Source organism: Nicotiana attenuata, chromosome 1 (genome assembly GCF_001879085.1).
Source record: "Nicotiana attenuata strain UT chromosome 1, NIATTr2, whole genome shotgun sequence".
NCBI classification, from domain to species: domain Eukaryota; kingdom Viridiplantae; phylum Streptophyta; class Magnoliopsida; order Solanales; family Solanaceae; genus Nicotiana; species Nicotiana attenuata.
In genome coordinates, this window is record NC_031989.1 from 42,915,489 (window position 1) to 42,940,318 (window position 24,830).

A 24,830-nucleotide genomic window follows, 5' to 3' on the forward strand; every position below is an offset into this window, starting at 1 on the left:
AAAATAGCCAGCGTTTGCAAAGTCATTGAAAAATAGCCACTATTTTGCTGCAACACGGAAAGTTCCAGCATAATATACTAGAGATTGGTGCACTTGTGTATGAACTTCCAGCATATTATGCTGGAACTCCAACACGCGAAAAGTTCCAGTATAATATACTGGAGATTGGAGCACCGGTGCACTTCATAAATTTGGGCCAAAGAAGCAAATTGGAATGGGGATAGAAAGGGAGAAATTCAAAAATAGCCAGATTTACCACTGGTCGTTGAAAAATAGCCAAGTTTCAAAAGTCATCGAAATTTAGCCACTTTAAATCTGAGCGAAAACACTGTTCAAAATCTGGAAAAATACGCCCGCAAATTTTACGGGAGTTCCAGCATAAGTATGCTTGAACTCCCGTAAATTTTACGGGAGTTCCAGGATAACTATGCTGGAACTCCCGCAAATTTTACGGGAGTTCAAGCATATATGCTGGAACTCCCGCAAATTTTACGGGAGTTCCAGCAAGTATAATTGTCCAGTATAATATACTGGAGTTTGGAGCACTGGTGCTCCAGTCTCCCGCAAATTTTACAGGAGTTAGCAAAGTATACCGGTCCAGCATAATATGCTGGAGTTCGTACACAAATGCACCAGAACTCCCGTATATTATACTGGACCGGTTCCTGTTATAGCAAAATAGTGGCTAGTTTTTATTGACTTGATAAACGCTGGCTATTTTTCATTGACCAGTGTGAAAACTGGCTATACCATGATATTTTAACGGATAGAAACTTATGAGGCCCAATTCTTTCTTGTTCTTTGTCTTTTTCCACATCATTCGCTGCTTTCTGCAAAATAATAAGTAGGAAAATAAACATATATTTCTCTTCTTCGGATAAGCCTATTGCAAAATTCTCGTAGCTTTATTCCCTCTGCTTATCACTGAGTAAAAGACCCAAATGGCAATTTCATCATCTTCACTCTCAGCAGCTCTTTTCCCAGTGTGTAATTCATCCACCATTTCATCCCAATCCAAGTTCTCTCTTCTTTCTTTACCTTCAAATTCCGCTAAAACTAAAATACAGATTTTCAACCAATCAAAAGCGTCCACGTCTAAGGTTTTTGCTTCTCCAGAAGTTTTGGATGCCCAGAATGTCTCTGCTGATGTTGAGGTTCGTAATTTATGTGGTTAATTATCACTATAAAAAACTATTTTAACCAAAAAATGTGCTTTCTTTTTGCATAATTGATGTTGGGTGTTCGTCATTTTTGCTTTCTTTTAGGATATTCCTGCTGCCTCAACGCTGAGTGTTGGTGTTGATGCTGATAAGGTAACCTTTTTTTCTCTTCCTCTTTTTCCTCTCTCTGTGTGTGTATGTGTGTGTCTCCGTGGAGCAATAGGGAGCCTTGTATAGGTCACGGGTTCGAGCCGTGGAATCAGGCAGTGATGCTTGCATCAGGTTAGGCTGCCTACATCACATCCCTTCGGGTGCGGCCCTCTCCGCATAAATGCGGGATGCTTGGTGCCCCAGACTACCTTTTTTGTGTGTGTATGTGTGTGTGTTTCTTTTTTTAAATTGTACGCTGCAGCCTTTGTGGGAGATGTATTCTGCTTTTTAGCTGTTAAATTGTGAAATAGGATTGTTAAGTGTCCCACATTAGTGTAGAAATGGATTGTTGTCTCCTTATATGGACTCGTACAATACTCATCTTTTGATCTAGCTTTTGTTTGTAGAGTTAGGCCTAAGGTCCATTTCTTTACATCAGACCAAAGCTAGACTCATTCCTATTCTTGATTTACATAATGTTGGGTTCCCGTGTTATATTGTCCACACTTCACATAGGCGAATCCACGATTTAAATTTAATGGGTTCAACTTTTAAGATTTTTAGCATTGAAATCGTTATACGTTTAAAAGTATGGGCTCATATCTAATTTTTGTTAAGATATTAGTAGATTGAAAAATAGCAAAATAGCCTTTTGTTTCTTGTTTCTTTTTGGTGTACGCATGAGGTCCCCATATGTATAGAAGATTGGGCCTTCTTTCTTGAGAACCTATCTTTTTTGGGTAGGTTTTCTTCTTTTGGTATATGGCTTGTGTACGGGGTTAGCACCAATTGTTAATAAAATTATTTACCTTATCAAAAAGATATTTGTAGATTTTTACCTTATATCTATGCTTTGTGCCCATAGTTATGGGTTTAGATGAACCCGTAGCCATAAGGCTACATCTACCCCTGACGCTCCAGATGTCCGGTCCTTGGCGGAGGGAGTGTTAAGTGTCTCACGCTGATGATGAAATGGGATGTTGTCTCCTTATATGGTCGTACCCAATACTTACCTCTTGAGCTAGCTTTTAGAGTTAAGTTAGAGCCAAGGTCCATTTCTTTACAAGGATATAGTTGTATGTTGGTCTAAATGGAATATTTGTTGATGGTGTTCTGCTTTTGGCTACTGACTTTAAAATGAATCTGAAACGATAGCATCCATTTGCTCGGTGCTAACAGAAACTAGCTTCATGGCGCGGGGAGGACATGGGACATAAAATAGGATAGGTGTATTGCGCATATTATATAATTAGAGAATTACAATATCTGTACCATCTAGGAGAATACGAATCGATTTTGTTAGGTCCAGCAAGTTATTGTCATAAAAAGAATTCCCAAACATCCAGCTGGTTGCAAATCTCTAGCTTTTGTTTGATAGTAGAGAAATTTCTTTCACCCACACTTCTTTTCTTGTTAGGCCGCTGAGCAATTAAAACTAGGTAGTGCCTGTTGTTCTGCTACGTTACTGTGAGGTTAACTATTTCTAGCCTGTGAAGTAAGGCTAAGATTCATTTGCATCAAATTGGAAGTTTCTTATAGGGCTTTGTGCAGTGATATGATAACCTGCTCAACAGCCAAGCAACTTTTGATAAATGAGATTACAGAGTGTTCCGCAGTTAGATTCCTCAAGTTGGTGAATGTGGAAAAGACGGAACTTCCTCCCTTACGGAAATAACCTGGAGCTTTAGCAGTGATCTGATCACCCAAATATCTTGGCTGACTCCTTAAGTAATTTTATGCGTGGAGCCGCAGACTATTTTCCACTAAAAACTTTAGTTGTTGCGGCAAAAAGACAGAAGGACAGAAGTTTGTCGAATTGATGAAGCTTGTATTAATTTGCTTGAAGAAAGCTACATCTAATGCTATTAGGACCTTTCACTATTGCAATCTTGATTATAGCAACCAGGGTCATTAATATTAGTAACGGACAATCCTTTCAAGGCTATTTTGAGTCGTATTCGTTTCTGGATAATACATATTGACATGCTATTCAGTAAATATTATTTTTGTTTAGAATTTTCGCTGAAAAATTATTAGAATTACGATGGAACAGGACAGGCCATAGTGATTTCCCTCCTTTAATACACTCAGTTTATGAATTCTAAGGACCTATGTTGCTCAAACTCTTCAATAATGCCACCAGGTCCGTGTTGGTTCTTCCAAAAGTAGTGCATTTCGGAGGATCCGACAAGGGTGCGGCAACATTTTTGAAGAGTCCGAGCAACATAGCTAAGGACAGACTTCCCTCGATTTATCAGTCATCTGTGGGAATCCATGGAAAGCTGAAAAAATTATTACTTTACGATGGAGTGTTCTAGTTCAACATTAAGCAGGCTGTGCATAATCAAATTTTACTAGCTTTTGGCATCAAAACTTGGTGCATTTCGGAGGATCCGACAAGGGTGCGGCAACATTTTTGAAGAGTCCGAGCAACATAGCTAAGGACAGACTTCCCTCGATTTATCAGTCATCTGTGGGAATCCATGGAAAGCTGAAAAAATTATTACTTTACGATGGAGTGTTCTAGTTCAACATTAAGCAGGCTGTGCATAATCAAATTTTACTAGCTTTTGGCATCAAAACTTGGATTTTTTTCTCTAACTATTGTTGGCATCATCTAACGATCTAGACATATTTCCAGGCAGCACCAAAGCAGAAGATTAGGATCAAATTGAGGTCATACTGGGTGCCCCTAATAGAAGACTCTTGTAAGCAAATTATGGACGCTGCAACAACAACAAATGCAAAGACCGTTGGTCCTGTACCATTGCCTACCAAAAAGAGAATTTACTGTGTCCTGAAATCTCCACATGTGCACAAGGATGCACGGTTCCATTTTGAAATAAGAACTCATCAACGCCTTATTGACATTCTCTACCCGACTGCCCAAACAATCGACAAGTTAATGCTGCTCGACCTTCCTGCTGGCGTTGATGTTGAGGTCAAGCTCTGAGAAAATCGCTTCTCCTCCTTGTAGCACTGTAACTCTGTTTATCTCTTACAAGTTCATTTCCAGTTTTGGATTTTGTACCAGTACATGCAACAACATTTGTTGGAAAAAGGTAGGTAAATGCATATCCTTTTTTGTGTATTAATTTGGATTACTGGATTAGCAAGCACCTTTTCAAGCTCGTTTTTTGTGTATTAATTCGGATTACTGGATTAGCAAGCACCTTTTCAAGCTCGTTTCATCGTATACTGTTATATGTTACCAAATTTGGCTTTGATTATATCAGCTTATTGCTTGAGAATGCTGATGACAGTTCCTGGGAGACATATCTAGAAGTAGGAAAAATGGTTCATATACTGAATGGGAATTACTGGTTCAGGTTTTAGTATTCAAGTGAAAAAGACTAGAAATGGTTCATATCTTTAGAGTCAAAACCTACTGAATTCTGCCGAATTTGTACTGTGTATGGTACATCTGCCCCTGATTTCGAAACCATTTTACCTCGGATACAAGACTCGTGTAGTGTGACCAGGAGGTCACGGGTTCGAGCCGTGAAAACAGCCTCTTGCGGGTAAGACTCTATACAATAGACCCTTGTGGTCCAGCCCTTCTCCGGACCCCACACATAGGGGAGCTTAGTGCATCAAGCTACCCTTTTTCTTACAAGACTCGTGTAGTGTGATATGTTAAAAGCTCTTGACATAAACAAAGCCGATGCAACCTATTCGAAAGGTTAAAGCTATAGATTAGTTAGAAAGCATCATTGCCCCCAAGGTTTTGGTTCAGCGGTAAGGATGCAACACATGATATATGAGTTACGCGCTTGTTATAGGTTTGAGCCTTGTCCGGATAAAGCCTGGTATTTAAGTTGGGAGGAAGATAAAGGGGCGAACCCTACTTTTAACCAATGAAAAAAAGTCAAGTCCTAAACGTTGCTTGTACATGTATAACCATGGTAGGTCAACATCAAGGTGGCAAGAAAAAACATATATGTGCTGCTTCGAATCTTTAGTGTAGCTTTAGCAACATTAAGGTAAAAGGGGTATGAAGATGATTGTAGGTGGCTTTTTAAGTCCCCGTCAATTCGAGGGCTCAACCTTGGATAGGCGGTGGAAAGTGGAAACTACCAAGCTGAAGTACAGTAGGGGCAGAGGAAATTTCCGGTGGAGCAGTGAAATGCGTAGAGATAGGAAAGAACACCAACGGTGAAAGCACTCTGCCGGGCCGATATTGACACGGAGAGACGAAAGCTAGGCGAGCGAATGAACTTACGATCAAATCCTAGTGGAGACAAAAAAACTATTTTTTTCCTCATCTGTTTAAGCGTTGGTGGATAGGGTTACCTAATATATGTGCTGGTGTCGCGCCCCTTTTTCTCGCGAAATCGGGTTTCGACATGTGATAACTCTTTTAAGGAAGGTGTTAAAAGAGAGAGTCGCCACCTAACGGGTTTGAGGTGCGTTAGGGCACCTATTTGCAAATAACTCTGGTTTAACCAGTTTGCATCACCAAAGATCGGGTAATGGCTCAAATTACCTCGAAGAGAAGGTGTTAGGCACTCTTCGAGGTCTACAACTGTGGGTCCCGACCGAACTCGAGTTATATGAATTAGTCAGACAAACAAAGACAAAGAAAGCAAGGAGTTTGGAAAAATTCATTATTAAAAGACTTTAAATAAATACAAACATTTGACTCACAGATAAATAGAAATAGGATCGGGGGGTGGTCCTAAAGTTTTGAAGGAATTACATCCCTTGTCACTTGGCCTAACAGCCCAACCGAAAATGGCCCAGATTTGAAGTTCTTACCCGGTTTAGCCCATGTTGTACATAACTTGAAAGAAACTTTTGAGTCTTTAGCCCATTATTAAAGACACACTTCTAGGGTTTTTATTATTTTCTTCTTTCTTCATTCCTAGCACACCAAGTTCTCTTCCCACCGCCTCTCGCTTCTTTCTTTCCCCTCATCCTCTCTTAACCTAGCCCTCGCTATTCTCCTTTCCCCTAACCCCTACGGAGTTACTGCCATCAATGGCTCGAAGAAGGCTCAGGCTCCTCCTCCGTCGTTCAAGCCCGCCAAGTCTGATGGTGGCAAGCAAAAGAATATTAAAGATTTTGAAAGAAAAATGAAAATACACACAGATCTGGAAATAAATAGCTCTCAAACTTGATTTGCACCAAAAAATAACCACTAATTTTGGAAGATTTTGAAGTTTGAAACTTTGGTCATCATTGTTATGACCTTGAAGTCTCGAATCTGAAATTGGATATATCTTGTATGGCTGTTGAATTTCGAATCGTTGGCGCAAAATTGTTAACCTATTGACGAGTTGAATCATCCAATACCTTCTCAACTCGAAGCTTGGATAAGAAATCATAACTATTTAGCAGTTTGTATCAACACTGTATAATAGTATATAGTTGTGTATATGGATATACAAACACCTCTTATATACTGTTATGCATGTTTATACAAGTTGATACATTATTTACAGTAAGTGGAGTGTTGGACATACTATGTTTTCTAGTGGAAATATTGTATACAGCATTGTATAATTATGTATAATTGTGTACAAATGTGTATATTTGTGCATAATGTTGTATAATTATATATTTTTTCAGTTTATAAGGATGTATATACATTGTCAGTGTATAAGAGGCCTCTATGGAAGTTTGCACTTCCTTCTCTTCTTCTTTTTCGTGTATGTGATGTATGAAAAAGATCTTGTACGTGTTGGAGGGATTCTACAATTCATTTACTAAGTTTTATTTTTTCTTTTATCCTGTTGGATTGCTTCAGCAATTGCACATAAAAGTATTTGAATTTCTTGCCTTCGGATAATATGTATTATTCAGGATTTTTGAGTTGCGTTGTGGCTGATTTGCATTTTTTTTATCAAATGCTTAATAATGAAAGAAAATCAAGAGAATGAAAACAACTGGTTGTATAAAGAGAGAACAATAACCGTAGTTGATTGAGTGAAATAAGCTATTTTTCGGGAATTAGCCTATTATTTTTGGGCTATAGATTTGCAAAGTGATATCTAGGCTATTATGTTGCAATGCAGGCGTGTGAGTTGTACTTATGTTTTGAGCCTAAAGGATCACCCCGTGCAATATAAATAATACTTCGTAACTCCCTCGAGGTGGGGTGTTACTCATATTATTCGGCAGGCACAGACTATCATCTCTTGCTACCCGATTACTATCTTTAAGTTTGTTACCTAGAGCGCACTAATTGATTCAAAATCGTGTCTTATGCGTGCACTATCCGTCCCATGCCTATGGCCCAGGAGCCGTTTGGACCTCTATTTTGGGATAGTTCTAGACTTAACTTAGGCTGCTCAAAAATGATAAAACTGGGCGACATACAAAATAAGTTGGACTTCATGTAAAAGCAATTAAGGGCTCAAGTTAGCCTCCACACTTTAGACAACAAATGCACGCGAACAAATTCTCACAGTAGGCATTAGACAGTTTCGGAATTGAGCCAAATTAAAGCTATTAAGCCCTATAGACATGGTTTCTATGTGACCTCGTGCAGGCAGTTTCAGATGCAAGATGCAATCTTATAGACGTGATTTCTAAACAGCTATACAGTTTAGGGAAATATGGTATTGCATGCTGATTATTGACATGACAAATTATACGTGATTAAACCTATAGACATGATCTCTGGGTGATTTGCGCAGTAGCTTGCAGTGATAACCATTGGAAATACTCAGAATTACTCATTTTGATCCTATGGGCATGCTTTCTAATGATGGCATAGCTAAGTAACGAAACAGTGTTTGAAAGTTCAATATTAACACCTTAAAGCGAGTGGTAATGTCCTATAGACAGGATTTCTAATGATGAAACTGATTTTTTATATTTAACTCCTATAGACATGTCTTCTAGGTGAGCATTATAATAACAACATCAAATTGATCAATTAAAGACCTATATGCATGATTTCTAGATGAAGATCAGTAGAAAATAATCTCATAGTCATAGAATCTGATGAATATGCTGCAGTTATGCAAATTGAAAGAATGGTCATTGACATTTTATTTCCTATAGGCATGATATTTAATAAACATATAGAAGCAGAATATGTTGACCGAATTAAACACTTAGGTCTTATAGCAGGTTATCTAACAAACACATAGGAGCAGAACATGCTGAACGAATTGAACACTCAGGTCCTATAGGTAGGTTATCTAACAAACACATAGGAGCAGAACATGCTGAACGAATTAAATACCTATAGGCAGGATTTCTACCCGTTTCATGCAAACATTAGAATAGACCCATTTTCCCAATTTTACTAACATCCCAATTGTTATTACAGCATTATTACAGGCCCAATGAATGAAATAAACTACAAAGTTACAAAATAACTATAGTGGGCTTAAGACAGGCCCAAAGTATACCCAGCCCAGCCAGGCCTTCAGTTTCGTACCATACAGGTTTCACCATAGCCCAGAAGTCACAGTCAATCCAACACAAAATAGCCAAAACCTAGTAGCCATAGTTGATCAAAGGTCCAGAAAACAACCATTTACACAAGCCCATTGGCTTATTCAGTAGGTGAAAAGGGGCAGAATGGAGCAGTTAGGACAAAGTGCCAAGGAACCTTAGACCCTAGCGTGTCAGAGTTCACAAGGGTCTCAATTGGACTCCGAGTAGTGCTCACACCATGGAGGTCAATGATAGAACCTAGATAGCCTTGGCTTTCAGCCGGCTAAGAATGAGAACTCAAAAGAACCCAGGTAACAAGTGAAAGAGAGTAAACTAAGGTTGAGAGACAACACTGAGGATTCAAACATAGTCAAGTTGAGCACATAGAGCAGATAATCGAACAAGCTTTAGGTTTTAAGAACAGACTTAGCAAAGATTCAAAAGAACAGGTTTAACACCTAGTGCATAAGTAGTCACACATTAATAGAACAGGTTTGCAGGATTGGTGTAAACAGACTCATAGTAAGGAAAAGGTTCAAAAATATAGGTCCTAGTGTTACAAGAGAGAATCATATTAATTGGCAACAGAACTTAGACAGGATGAGAACAAATCATTGCAACTACTGGGAAGTCAAGACATGCTAGAAGCATACTAATAGGGAACAGGATCAAAACATGTTATATAGGCAAGATATCATCATAGCAAATTCAGAATAGGATAGGAAACAGACTTGTGCCATATAGTGAATGTATACATTCGTGCTTTTGAACACAATCAACTAGTCTATTAAAAGGGATACGAATTATGTAAGTAAAGCATGTTCAAGTAACAGGATTGATAGCAAAATTAAAACAAAGAGATGCTAAAATATAAAGGTCCTAAACATTAGTAAGTTGCAACACATAGACTAGATAAGCTTTAAAGGAATCTAATTTACTCAAATCAGGTTTAGGCATGCTTTAAACTGTCAATATGAAGCTAAGAGTTAAGGAGAGCTAAAATTGAAGTAGAACAAACAGAATTGCACACAAAACAACCCAGAAGAACACATTAAGCAAAATTTCAGGAGCGAAAAAATATGCAAATCACAAATACATAGGAATGAAACTACGAAGTCCAGTAACTCACCAGTTAAGCGAAAAAACAAGAGAGAACAAAAGTCCACAGTATTCTGAATATCAACGGAGAGCAAGAACCCAGAATTTCAATGGCCTTGGCTTTCAGCCGGCCAAGAACCAGAGTGTAGAATAAGAGAATTAGAAAACAAAGAGCAACAACTTCAGTTTTTAGTAAAGATTTTTACAATTCCGGTCTGTCTTAAAGGGGAATGGGGAGGGGTCTATATAGCATTAAAATCGGATGCGCAAACAAGGAAAATAATTGATTAAACACAGTAAGGAAAGAAATCAAGTAAACACAGACGAAGAAAAGGGAGAAATCTCGCACGCAAGTCAGTAAAACAACAGAAAAGGAAAAGTATCAAATTCCAAACCCTAGTTAGGGTTTAAACTCGAAATCGGACAACTGGTATGAAGGATCCAGTTCATCTCGCGTATATGGACGAAATATCACACAAATCTTCAAGATTGAGTCGATTCTCGTTCGATATAGAGGTGGTATTTGCCAAAATTAAGTAAATACCTAAGTAATACCAAAATCGAGTAACCAGTACCAAAGGAACCCAAATATGGTAAGCAAATAAAGACAAATACCCATTATCAACGGGATTAGGAGAGGGGATTAAGGGGGAGGCGACTAGGGTTCTTCAGAGAGAGAGGGAGATGAGAGGATTTAGGGCGGCGAGTTAGAGGGATTATGGGCTAGGGTTTCTGGGTTGGTAATTAAAAGGGAGGGAACAGATATGGGCTGTTGATCTCAGAGATCAACGGCCACGATTAAAAGGGGTTGGGGACGGGTTTAGTTAGGTGGGTTGCGACCGGGTTGGGTAATAGGGTTATTGGTTTTGGGCTGGGGTTATTGGGCTAGTGTATTAGGTGTTTTGAGCCATTACTTGGTCCGAAAATGTTTAGGAATTTAGGCTAGTTTTTTAAATACCCAATATTTAGCAAAAATAATTTATAAAAGTAATTAATAAATAACAAAAATATTATTTGTGCATTAAAAAGATTAAAAATAATAACTTAACGTTATAAAAAATATAAAAGTTATTTTTTGCATGCATAATGTAATTATACATAAATATAGGCTATTATTGCAAAATATGCAATTAGCCTAAAAATGCAAATATAATTATAAAAAAAATAAAGTAAAAATATTTAAAAACATGCATGTTGGTGTAAATGATAAGTTTGGATGATTAAAACATCATAAAAATAATTTGAAGGATAATTATTGAATATTTATACAATAAAAATGCAGAAAGAAATTAATTCAAAGCCTTTAAAAATTATGGAAAATTTTAAAAAATGTGTGTATAGGTTTATAAGCTAAATGATGATGCAAAATATACTATATATATATATATATATATATATATATATATATATATATATATATATATATATATATATATTTATTTAAAAATATGAGGGAAAAATTGGGTATCAATAGCTGATGAAAGATAATAAATACTCAGGGAAATTAGTCGAAGTACCCGCTAGTTCATCGGACGCCAAAGATACTCAATTATTATAGTAAATACCTTTTCAGCTTCTTTAAGGGCCACTTTTGGGGCCTTTGGCATTTTGTACTATACATTACTCACTGTATTGATTACACCATTTTTTTGGATTCTTTTTAGTTTGAAAATAATCAAATTCCAAATGCATTATGGATCTACTTTTCTTAGCATTTGGTTCTTCCTCCAATTATCTCATTGCAGAATCAATGAGTAAGAAACTTGTCAACTCCAAAACCATATTGATTTTGAACAATCTGAAACAATCAACTGAAGCACCATTCTTTGAACTAGAAAGACTACTATTTTCAATTTTACATTTCTCTTTCTCTAGACGGGAGTTTTGGAGCAACGGTAAAGTTATCTTCGTACGACCTATAGGTTACGATTCTAAGCCGAGGGTCTATTGGAACAACCTCTCTACCTTCACTAGGTAGGGGTAAGGTCTGCGTACGCATTACCCTCCCCAGACCCCACTTGTGGGAATATACTGAGTTTGTTATTGTTGTTGACCTATAGGCTACGGGTTTGAGCCGTAAAATTAAGCATTGATGTTTACATTAGAGTAGGCTGCTTACATCACATCTCTTTGGAGTGCGGCCCTTTTCTAGATCCCATCAAGGTAGGCTACTATATCACATCCCCTTGGGGTGCGGCCTTTCCGCGGACCTTGCGTGAACGCGGAATATTTCGTACATCGAAATACACTTTTATATTTTTTCTTTATTATAATAATATGTTGTATCGTCTTAACGGTGTATATTTAAAAGTTTAAATTGTTCGAGACGTTTCTAGATCCCATTCGAAGGTACGTCTACTATNCCGACCCTGCGTGAACAAAAATATTTCGTACATCGAAATACACTTTTATATTTTTTCTTTATTATAATAATATGTTGTATCGTCTTAACGGTGTATATTTAAAAGTTTAAATTGTTCGAGACGTTTCTAGATCCCATTAAGGTAGGCTACTATATCACATCCCCTTGGGGTGCGGCCTTTCCGCCGACCCTGCGTGAACAAAAATATTTCGTACATCGAAATACACTTTTATATTTTTTCTTTATTATAATAATATGTTGTATCGTCTTAACGGTGTATATTTAAAAGTTTAAATTGTTCGAGACGTTTCTAGATCCCATTAAGGTAGGCTACTATATCACATCCCCTTGGGGTGCGGCCTTTCCGCCGACCCTGCATGAACAAAAATATTTCGTACATCGAAATACACTTTTATATTTTTTCTTTATTATAATAATAATATGTTGTATCGTCTTAACGGTGTATATTTAAAAGTTTAAATTGTTCGAGACGTACATTTCTATTAAAGTAGCAAGTTGTACTCACATTTCCTCTCCTCCATAGGTTCAAATTTATCAGAAGCAGCAACACCATAGAAAGTGAGTTAGCTTTCATGATTGGTTCATTTCTGATGCTAGATTCCAAGGTCTTGTGGTCCACATTCCTCATAATCTTTCAGAAAGATTGGTCTCAATAAATCAGCATATTAACAAAAGTATTGCCAAGAAATGTGACTTTTGAATGTTTACCAACAACAACAAATCCAGCACAATTCTACAAATACAGTTTGAGAAGGTAGTGTGTACGCGGATTTATCCTTACCTTAAAAAGATAGAGAGGTTGTTTCCGATAAATTCGCGGCTCAGGAAAAATAAGAAAAAAAAGGAGTAACAACAAGTAGTAGCACCAGCGGACCAATCAGGAAACCAAAGTAAACGAAACAACAAGTTATAACAGAAATCTAAGAATAAGAAAATACAAAACTAACACTACGTAACACACTAATACTACTGATATGAACAAACAAAACAGAAAACAGTCGGCCTAATCTTCTACCCAAATTTTCGACCTCCACACTTTCCTATTTAGGGTCATATCCTCGGTAAGATGAAACATTGCCATGTCTTGAATTTTTAAAATTTATTTTTTATTAGGAAAAATAAAATATCTTGGACAAAAGTTTGTGACAACTCTTCTTGAATTGTTAAATTCGTTATCATTACGTTGAAACCTAACGTCATTGCATTAGAAAAAGAGAAAAAGAAAAGAAAACAACAACAATATCCTTGTTATAAAACAATAAATGAAGAAGAAGAGTATTACAGAGAAGAGTAGAGAGAGAATTCTTATTGATTTTTGGCTGAATTACAATGGAATAGAACCTTCTATTTATAGGGAGAGGGTGACTTAGCCACCAAGTAATAAACCCTAGAATCTCTCTAAATATAGACATTCACCATAAATAAAATTCTATTTATAACACTCCCCCTTGAATGTCTATTCAACAGATAATGTGCCTCGTTAAAACCTTAACTAAAATAAAACCCAGTGGGAAAAAAATTCTAGAGAAGGAAAAAGAGTACACATATCTAATAATACGCCTTTTTGTTGCCTCGTTAAAAACCTTGCAAGGAAAACCCAGTGGGACAAAACCTTGTAAGGAAAAAAGAGTACAACGCGTATTAACTCCCCCTCATGAGAGCATCACTTCACATCCTTAAGCATTTGCATTCCAATCTTGTGCACCATCTTCAAAAGATCTTTGATAGATATTTGATAAACAAATCAGCCATATTAACTTGAATGAATATATTGCACCTTGAAATCATTATTCTTGATAGAGATGGATTGTCTTCATATGATCTTGTCGGAATCGTCAGTTCAATATCTTCACATAGAGGTGAAAGCTCTTGCTGAATCTCTCTTGAGATTTTATGAAGTATTATGTCATGTGATCTTCTAGATCACTTGCCTCCTTTATTATGATCATTTTGATCATTTGCCCATCTTCTTTATCAAGAAGTTTACTTGAAACCGATTTGTCTATATGCTTTAAGCGTACTATAGACTTTGTCCTTCTAGAACTTATTCTAATAGGAGCATTTGCAATGAGAATATAGTTACTTTCTTTGGGTCAGCAAATGCGTCTGGCATGCTTTGCAATAAATTGCACATGAATTATCCTTTTATGAACTTCAAGTTCATATATTTTATTCGAGGATCTAGTTGTATAAATGATAATTCATTCCATGTAACTTTTTCTCAACTGTTGTATCTTGTCTCCCCCTCATGTTAGAAAAACTAACTTGTTTCCTCAACTTTGAGAACCCATCTTTGTGCATTATGGTGTTAATCAAAATATACACCGCACATCAATAATAATAATAAGATGGAATTATTTGGTTCCTGACCCTGAACCACTTGTGAGGGGAGAATGTAATATACTTTCGTATATAACCTATATCAAACTGATATAGATAACTTTGTTCTCATAAGCAATAGTTTAGCTATTAAGTGGAGGCACTCAATAAATCATTTTGCTAAACCAACTGTGATGTAAACCAACTTATCAAGAAGAACTATCTTGAATAAAAAATCTGAAAATTATGCTCTATATTAAATTATTGAGCAAGTTACCTCGCAAACACCAAGTTGCGGATCAATAATAATTGCACATGTAACCATCTCATAGATGCATCTTATGTGGTATACATGGCAGGTGAATGGGCCCATATTCACCTTTGATACTTCCAGCATTCATGGGATTCATTCCCAATTTTAATTGGTCTATTAATTAATGAGAACAAGCAATGTAAGAGAATTCGTAAAGAACTTTCTAGTTCTTTAATATTTACCCATGTGAATTCTCTTTTATTTTTGCACATCATACTTGAATTAACATGGCTAAACCAATTATGCCAACTGGATAAATTATCAGTATTGATAAACTTCAGGTTACACCATGATGTGTGCAATTATGAATAAACTCCAAGTTTATTATGATATGGGTTTTTATATCAATAAATATCCACTTCATTGTGGTATTCTTTTGTTTATGTAGTACAAATTGGAGAATAAAGCGGGTAGCTTTTCACATACATATTACCCCGCTACAAGTTGTAGTAATAGAAGATATTAAATCTTTCCTTTATTTATAGTCTCAATATAACCAACCGCTTTCGCGTATACTTTCGAAACTGAATAAGTTTCTTTGAGACTTACTACAACACAATACCTTATTGGTAATTAATTGTGTTTCTCCAAAATAGTATAATTGGCTCTTGCAGAGTTCTCAATTAATTTTGTAGTACCACATATTAATCAACACCCATATGGTGAATATCTCTTTTAAAGAGAAAGTTATACCATTATGGTTATGGTCAAAATTATATGCAAGATCTGTTTCTTGCATTACCGTTGTCTTTTAACAATCACAATGCCAAAATATTTTGGCGTACAATAGGTACGTGACCAATGATCATTCATGCCATAATAATAACATTATTTTCTTATATCACCTCAAACCTCCTTTTAGAGGTGAGTGCGGTATATTCACTACCACTAGCACGTTCATATTCTTTGAAGAATGAATATGTATTCATAAATCAGATGTTGTCACATTCACATCATGAATGGACCATAATCATCTATATGTGCTTTACAAAATCTCATGTCAAATCGATGACAAATATTTTTCACAGAGTGAAAGATTATTTTGAGAATCCTTATTGTTCTCATTACCACAAATGATGACGATTATAATTTCGTCTATTGCCACGTCCATATCCATCGATGCATTCATAGTAATAATTTTATCTTCTTTCAGACTTATCACATACTGCTATCACATTCTCTTAAGGGAATGAGAATGGAGCAAATTCAATGGGACGAGTTTTCAATTCTTTGCCCACAATCATACATGAATTTGATCATGGCGAGGCATATAAATTTTACCACTTCAGGTGGTTATAATTTCTTACAAACTCCATTAGAGTTATAATCAAACTTTGTTGTCTTTGCTTGTATTTAAAATCAAAGTATAGAATAAAAGAGAAAAATACGGTAAAATACTTACCTTAAATCCAGAATTTAATCATGAAGGAAGTTCATGGAATAATTGACAATCATTATGCTCAATCTCAAAGCTTCTACTCAATTGGTTAGAGTCTCGTGCTGATAACGTGTTATAAAATAATAAATGAAGAAGAAGAGTATTACAAAGAAGAGTAGAGAGAGAATTCTTATTGATTTTTGGATGAATTACAATGGAATAAAACCCTCTATTTATAAGGAGAGGGTGACTTAGCCACCAAGTAATAAACCCTAGAATCTCTCTAAATATAGACATTCACCATAAATAAAATTCTATTTATAACAATTCTAAAATATCTTGAATTTATTTAAGGAGAAAGGTCCAAATTTATCCTTTAAATTTGCGAAATGGTTCAGATTTGTCATTGTTTGGGTTAAATATACGGGAGAAATTTAAAAATAGCCAGATTTACAACTGGTCGTTCAAAAATAGCCCAATTTCAAAAGTAATCGAAATTTAGCCACTTTTTATGTAAAGATAAATCTGAGCGAAAACACTGTTCAAAACCCGGAAAATACTCCAGTATATTATGCTGGAGTTCCAGCATAAGTATACTTGAACTCCAGCATATTATACTGGAGTTCTAGGATAGTATGCTGGAACTCCAGCGTAATATGATGGAGTTCCAGCATAAGTACACTAGAACTCCAGCATAATATACTGGAGTTCCAGCAAGTATATTGGTCCAGTATAATGTACTGGAGTTTGGAGCACCAGTGCTCCAGTCTCCAATATATTATACTGGAGCCAGCAAAGTATACCGGTCCAGCATAATATGCTGGAGTTCATACACAAGTACACCGAACTCCAGTATATTATGCTGGACCGGTCTCTATTGCAGCAACGGTGGCTATTTTTCATTGACTTGGTAAACGCTGGCTATTTTTGATTGACCAGTCCAAAACTGGCTATACCGTGCTATTTTTACTAAATATACTCCTACCATTAGAGAGTTTGGTCCAAATATGCTCTTATTCACTAACACCGAAAGCTTTCCAATCTATGAGATTTTAATTACGAGAAAATATGATAAAATTTGTCTTTTATTTATGCAATAAATGGTCCAAATTTACCAGAAAATTTTGCGAAATTAATTATCGTGGAAAGAAAAAGTGGAGAGGCATGGTCCAACACATATAATATAACTAGTCAGAATTAATAAATATAAAGTCACTTTCATCTCCTGCAACAAAAAGCAAGTGATTGTGGTAGTTCATTTTTGTATTTGAGTATTCAACCAGTATTTAGTATATTCTTTTTAATAAAATGTACTAAAAACTAGTCTAAACTGTAAATAGTTTGATACTATAAAAATCTTGATCAACTTCCATTTGCGTTAGTTGGTAGATATTAGTTTGCTACTAAATTTTGGCAAGACTTTTTATTGAATAAAATGTATATATTCTTATTCTTGTAATTAATATTTGATCTCCAGAATAACAAATGCACTTCAAATACTAATATTCTTATAACTTCCCATGTTGAATTTAAGGGACATATTTCTCTTTTTAGTCTCTCTAGAATGACTTTTTAAATATAATTAAACAAAATTAAAGTTAAACTTCTCATTTTACCTTATGAGATAATTTATAGCCATACAAATATTTATTACTACCACCAAAGGTTATGGTGGGCTAGATAGAATTCCTTCACCCTTAATTAGAGGTCTCGAGTTCGAGCTCTGAATATGGAAAAAAGCTGATAGGGAGCGTCTGTCACTTTATAAATCAAGATTAGTCGAGCCCAAAATAGGTATCAAGCACCAAGCGAAAGGTCTCGAGTTCGAGACCTGAGTATAGAGACGTCTTGATTAGGGAGTGCTTTATTAATTAATGTGGGACTTCTCGGCGCGAATTTGGATTTAGTCGGACTTCAATCAGAGGTGGACTCACATGATGAGTTAAGGGGTCACCGGCACCCGGAAACTTCGATAAAAACTCGATATAAACTTGTAAATATTTTCGAAAAATAGTCAAATATAAGCATAGGTTCCCGTACCATCTTTATGAGCAGTGATAAATTTATATGAATGTCATAGTGCCCCGCAACCGTTGAATTTTGAATCCGCCTCTTACCTCAATACGAGTACCCAACACTGGGTGAAAAATAAAAAAGATATTTATAACTTGTATTGAAGCACAAATTTTAGAAAGTGGAAGGGTGTAACTTAGAAATAGGACAAAAGAATAATCATTACTACAAAATAACTCATTTTATTCTTTCTTCATAGGCTTTGCCATATCCACTGCTTTCTCTTTCTCTCTCTTTGTATCTCTCTTTCTTTCCTCGCCGCCACATATTTTCCTACGCACACTTTGCTTCAATGTCCACTAATTTCCTCGGATCACCACCACCTCTTTTCAAGAATGTAATTTCTCCTTGTAATAAACTCTCCACTTTCACCATTAGAGCTTGTTTACATTCTTGTGAGCCCAAAATTGATGATCATATCTACAACAACTATACTAAATACTGCACACCCAATTTCCCAAATCCTGTTTCTCAAACACCCATTTCAGAAAAACAGCCAAAAACCATCTTGAACCATACAATTTTGGACAATTTTGCAAAAGATGATGATTTGTGGCTAAAAATGCAAAAAGAGGCAAGGTTAGATATTGAGCAAGAACCCCTTTTGTCAAATTACTATAAAAATTCAATCTTGGTTCATGATTCCATAGAAAGTGCTTTAGCTAATCATCTTTCAATGAAATTAAGCAATTCAAGTATTTCTAGTGAAACTCTATATGATCTTTTCATGGGGGTGCTCACAGAGGATCAAGAATTGATTTTTGATGTTAATGCTGATTTAAGAGCTGTTAAAGAAAGAGATCCAGCTTGTATTAGTTATATACATTGTTTCTTGAATTTTAAAGGGTTTTTAGCATGTCAAGCACATAGAATAGCACATAAATTATGGTCTAAAGGGAGAAAGATTTTAGCTTTAGTAATACAAAATAGAGTGTGTGAAGTATTTGCTGTTGATATTCATCCTGGAGCAAGAATTGGTAGAGGAATATTATTAGATCATGCAACTGGAGTTGTAATTGGTGAGACAGCAATAATAGGAAATAATGTGTCAATTTTACATAATGTAACATTAGGTGGTACAGGAAAAATGAGTGGTGATAGACATCCAAAAATTGGTGATGGTGTATTAATAGGTGCAGGGACTTGTGTTCTTGGAAATGTTAGAATTGAAAATGGTGCTAAAATTGGTGCTGGTTCTGTTGTGTTAATGGAAGTTCCTGAAAGAACAACTGCTGTTGGAAATCCAGCTAGATTGATTGGTGGGAAAGCAAATCCAATTAAGCTTGATAAAATTCCTAGTTTGACTATGGATCATACTTCATATTTATCTGAGTGGTCTGATTATGTAATTTGAAGGGGAGCCTAGGCGTAGCTGATAAAGTTGCCTCCATGTGACCAGGAGATTAGGGGCTCAAGCCGTAGAAACAGCCTCTTGCAGAAATGCAGGGTAAGGTTGTGTACAATAGACCTTTGTGGTCCGGCACTTCCCCGGACCCCGCGCATAACGGGAGCTTAGTGCACCGAATTGTCCTTTTTGATCTGATTATGTACTTTAGATGTAGGATTGCTATGTATATGTACGACTTAGAGATCAAATATAATAAGTTTCTTTTTATTTCTCGTTAGTCGCTTATTTATTGTTGTCTTTTTTTTTCCTAAGAATTTCGATTGTGTTACACAATTTGGATACTTTAAATAAACTTGAGTATGTATAGCATACACAAGTGCTAAAACCTTTTCTCAAAGATATTTTTAAAATATTCGGATCGTTGCTCCGAATCTTGTTTTCCTAGTGTGAAACTAGTTGGTTGCCATTTATTTTTCTACGTCCATATAATCTAATAAAGTAGATCGATATTGACCATATAATAAAGGCGGATCCCTAGGTGATTAGTCTGCTGGGAGAGGAACAGGACGCATGGAAAGGGAGAAGAGACATTTCCTCCGGTTGAAATGTTATTTTAGGCCCTTTTATGAAACTCTTTTTCAGTAAGGGAGCTTTGGAGCAACGGTAAAGTTGTCTAAATGTGACCTATAGGTCACGGGTTTGAGCCATGGAATCAGCCACTAATGCCTGCATTAGGGTAGGCTGCCTATATAACACCCCCTTGAGGTGCGGCCCTTCTCCGGTCCCTGCATGAATACAGGATACTTCGTGCACCGGGCTGTCGTGTCGTGTATGAAACACTTTTACTATTTGCAAATGTTCATAACGTGCTATCTCATTAAGGTTGAGCTTCCATATTGTTTTTGCACAATCTACTATTGGATTTGGAGGGGATCTGCATTTGCCAAAGAAATTAAATAGGTGATATAAGCATTATATTCTATGTGAAAGAACTTGAGCTTGGAACTTGAGGAGAAGAACAAAACTCCTTTGAAGCTCGAGTGGGAAATTGAATTTTGCCAAATTATTATTCGTCTAGATTAGGTGTTTGTTTCAAATTTCAATAAGATTGGGTTGATCTTGAGGAGTTTATATCTCAATTGTACTTCATGTATAATATAATATAACCTATATTTATTGGCTACGAAAGTAAATAGTGAAACCCAGTGGCTATTTATGTAAAGGTGCTATATTTTAAATTACCTCTCATAAATTATAGGAAAAGGGCCAAATATATCCCTGTACAATGAGAAAATATTTAAATTTACCACTCGTTATACTTTGGGTCTAAATATACCCCTACTGTTATACTATCGGTTTAAATATACCCCTCTTCCGTTAAGTTTGTCCAAAGTGGACATCCAATTCTATGTGGCACTGACATTTGATGAGGTGGATGCCACGTGGCATGCCACCTTAGCGCCCTTAACCTATTTTATCCCTTCTTTTTATTTTTTTTTCCACCACTAAATTTTTTTTCTCCTCTACTACGATTGTCGTCATTACCGTCACCCTAAATAATATTGTATTCGAAGTTTAGTCTTTTATATATGTTTGTTTCTCCACTAATGCTCACATTAGATTCAATATAATTACACTGCTAGCTGCTTTGAAAATTGAAAAATTGACCTGCTACCTCTATTTATATAGAGTTTAGAGTGAAGGGCAAGTTGCCAAGTACTCAGACAGGAGAGTTCCACCATTATCCACTTATCTTATCAAACTCTTCTAATATCACCATTTGAGTGAAATTCAATATTGTCATGGAAGAAAATTTTAGTGGTAGAAAAACAAATAGAGGGGAGAGGTAAAATGGGTTAGGAACACAGGTGGCATGCCACGTGGCATCCATCTCTTCAAATGCCAGTGCCACATAGGATTGGATGTTCACTTTGGACAAACTTAACGGAAGAGGGTTACATTTAAACAGAGGCTGATCCAGGATTTGAGGCTTATGGGTTCCTACTGTAATTTTAAATTAATATGCAATAGTAACTGGGTTCACAGTTAGATATTTACAAATATTTAGTGAATTTTTTAATATTAATACAGGGTTTACGCAAGAGTTATTGGGTTCCCGAGTACCCTTATTCCATGCTCTAGGTCCGCCCCTGTATTTAAACTAATACTATTACAGCAGGGATATATTTGGACTAAAAATATAGCAAGGAATATATTTAAATATTTTCTCATAGTACAAGGGTATATTTGGACCCAAAATAAATCAACTCCGACCCTCTCATGTCCTTCAAAGGGTTTAGTGTTTTAGTAATAATTTTAAACCTAACAATAAGTTTATTCATAGTTCTTTATAATTCACTTTCGGATTTAATCAAATGATGTTTGTTCGACAAGCATTTGTTAATTTACTCGCAATCGAACTGACCTCGGTTGCAAGTACTCCAGTTAAGATCAACAAGGGTTGTCGTGGAGTGGTATGTATTCCTTCATCCTTAACCAGAGGTCTCGAATTCGAGTCCCTGAGTATAGAGTACCTTTTGTTAGGGAGCGTTTTACCCCCAAATGTGAGATTTCCCGGCGCGAATCCAGATTAGTCGGGCCCCAATGTTGGTATCGGATACCGGGTGAGAAATTAGAAAAAAAAAAAGTACTCCAGTTATCGTTCTCTCTTATACTCTAGTAGCAACTTCAAAAGGGTCCCCAACACTTGTGCAAATGCAAATCCTGAGGTTTAAATTGCTACGTTTGATAGAACTTAAAGCTAAAATAGTTCGATTAGCGATGATATAAAGTTGCGGACAACTAAAAATTAGTATGTGTGAGCTGCCAATATGAAGAACCTCCTTTTTTTCTGATCTTTGTTACATTTGATTTGTTGTATAGTAGTTATAACTCCTTGAGTCGGGGTCTATTGGAAAGAACCTCTCCACTCTGAATATAGGGGTAAGGTTTGCGCAAAAGCGGATCCAAAATTTGAAGTTTATGGGTTCCTACTATAATTTCAAAAGAATATACAATAATAATTGGGTTCACAATTAGATATTTATAAATATTTAGAGGACTTCTTAGTAGAAATACAACGTCTATGCAAAAGGTACAGGGTTCCGGGGAAACCAGTAACAACACTCTAGATCCGCCATTAGGTCTGCGTACACACTACACTCCCCAAACCTCACTTGTGGGATTATACTGGGTTTGTTGATGTTGTTGTATAGTAGTTATAACACATTTCACATGGTTGATGACATGTGTAATCAGAGGCGGAGCCAGAATTTGAATCTTATGGGATCGGGATTCCAGTCCATTTAAGTTACTGTATTTTAAATTAATAATTTATACATAATCAATGAATATCTTAAGAAAAATATAAGGTTTGGGCAAAAATTACAAATTTCAGCCAAACCCGCAAGACCTATGCTAGCTCGTGTAACCATGTCTTGAAATGATATTTCAAAAAGGTATCACTTGAAAGGGTGCGATTTTTCATGAAAGTATGGTTTGTTAAAATGACTGTTAGAAAAAACGTGTCTCTATTGGCCTATAAATAGTACTCCCGTTGTTTCAATTTATATGACACACTTTCCTTATTAGTTTGTTCTAAAAAGAATGACACATTTCTACAATTGAAAATAATTCAACTTTAAACTCTTCATTTTACCAATTTTATCCTTAATGAGAAATTTTTATAACTACACAAATGTCATGGCCTCACAAAGCTTTTACCCCTTAGTCTTTTAAGACCACAAGTTTTAAAAGTCTTTTTTTCTTTAAACTCCATATCGAGTCAAACTACCTCATCTAAATTGAAACAGAGTGAGTAAATAGTAAGGACCAATCCACACTTCAAAGAAAAATCATGTTCCTATTCTAGAAATCCTACAAACTATTAATTGAAGATCAATCCAAAGTTCAAAGAAAAAGTCTGTTTGTTTCTATTCTAGAAATCCTGCAAACTATTAATTGAAGACCAATCCACTGTTCAAAGAAACAGCCGGTTCCTGTTCTAGAAATCCTGCAAACTATTATTCGAAGTACTTAACACTCATCGCGGAAATTGGCTGAAATTGATTGGCGCTGTGATAAACGGCCAAAAATGCATATTTTTCTGTGTACTTTCATATCATAACTTGTGTGGTTATGGTAGGTTGCATGAGTTTTTGTAGTGAATTACGCTCATTACGTACATTCTTATGTGTAGGAGCAAGTTGGATGAAATGTAAGCAAAAGAAGTTGTTTCGGGACCAAAAGACAAAAGAAAGACTTTGCTCGTTCACTCACGCGTGCACATGAGAGAGTGAAAAAGCTTGAGAAAAAACAACGGATTATGGAAAAAAAGGCATGGAAGTGCACGAGAGACGTAGAAGGAAAAGAAAAAGAGAAGAACTTCGCTCGTTCACTCTCGCATGCGCACGAGAGAGTGAACGAGCTAACCTAAAAAGGCTGTTTCGAAGTGGGCTTGTATTATTTCGCCACATACTAACCCTATCCCGTATAAATAGTCTATAACCTCATTTTTTGTAGAGGAGTTGGAGAGAGAGATGTTTTTGGAGAGGGGATTCGACCCAATGAGGCAAGAACACGCTAGGAGCAAGGCGGAGAATTCTTCTACGTATTTTTCACTTTCTTCTTCCTATTTTTATTATTGGTATGTATTCTAGTATTCTAATTTTGCATACTATTATGAATAGCTAATTTGTTATCTAGGGTTTTGATGGAACCTTTTGTAGGATAAATTCTTGTGACGTTTTTATATAATTGAGCCGTTGAATTTCTCTATTTATTGTTATTGATTGAATGGCCAACAATTCAATGTGCCTATTTAGTGTGTATATTGAGAGAGAGAGAGAGAGAGAGAGAGAGAGAGAGAGAGAGAGAGAGAGAGAGAGAGAGAGAGAGTACACATTTAGGTAGTTGTTGAACAACATCACTCTTAACGTATGTGAGAGATCAATACAGAGGGTTTAAAGGCAGGATTAGAGATAACGAAACCTTGGTGCGATCGTAGTGAGAGGTGAATTAGTGCCAGCTAGCGTAGTTCGAGAGAATACGTCTAGTAAATTGTGATAGTTGCTCGAGAGAGATCTACGCATCCAAAGTACTCACGATCGATAAAGAATACTTAATTAGGCGAAATTATAGAAGACGTAGCGGGAAGGATTCCGACAATTGGGAAAATCATAACACTAGACCTCCTTGATTTAGTTTTCAACCCTTAA

At 36.1% G+C, this 24,830-nt stretch overlaps 2 protein-coding genes across 2 annotated transcripts; both read left to right on the forward strand.

The window, feature by feature from the left end:
- LOC109225511 (30S ribosomal protein S10, chloroplastic) lies at positions 861-4,501 on the forward strand. Its single transcript, XM_019390201.1, has 3 exons — positions 861-1,154; positions 1,266-1,313; positions 3,952-4,501. Exons 1-3 carry the CDS (start codon positions 942-944, stop codon positions 4,261-4,263), a joined length of 573 nt encoding a protein of 190 aa, XP_019245746.1. The 5' UTR covers positions 861-941; the 3' UTR covers positions 4,264-4,501.
- Positions 18,448-19,886, forward strand: LOC109225518 (serine acetyltransferase 1, chloroplastic-like). Its single transcript, XM_019390214.1, has one exon. The coding sequence runs from the start codon at positions 18,559-18,561 to the stop codon at positions 19,618-19,620; it is 1,062 nt and encodes a 353-aa protein (XP_019245759.1). The 5' UTR covers positions 18,448-18,558; the 3' UTR covers positions 19,621-19,886.

What these genes read in the sequence shown, in the direction of transcription:
- LOC109225511 (XM_019390201.1), top strand. Translation starts at nt 942, where the DNA reads ATGGCAATTTCATCATCTTCACTCTCAGCAGCTCTTTTCCCAGTGTGT. An exon ending in ATGTCTCTGCTGATGTTGAG is followed by an intron (nt 1,155 to 1,265) that starts GTTCGTAATTTA and finishes GCTTTCTTTTAG; the next exon opens with GATATTCCTGCTGCCTCAAC. An exon ending in TTGGTGTTGATGCTGATAAG is followed by an intron (nt 1,314 to 3,951) that starts GTAACCTTTTTT and finishes ACATATTTCCAG; the next exon opens with GCAGCACCAAAGCAGAAGAT.
- LOC109225518 (XM_019390214.1), top strand. Translation starts at nt 18,559, where the DNA reads ATGTCCACTAATTTCCTCGGATCACCACCACCTCTTTTCAAGAATGTA.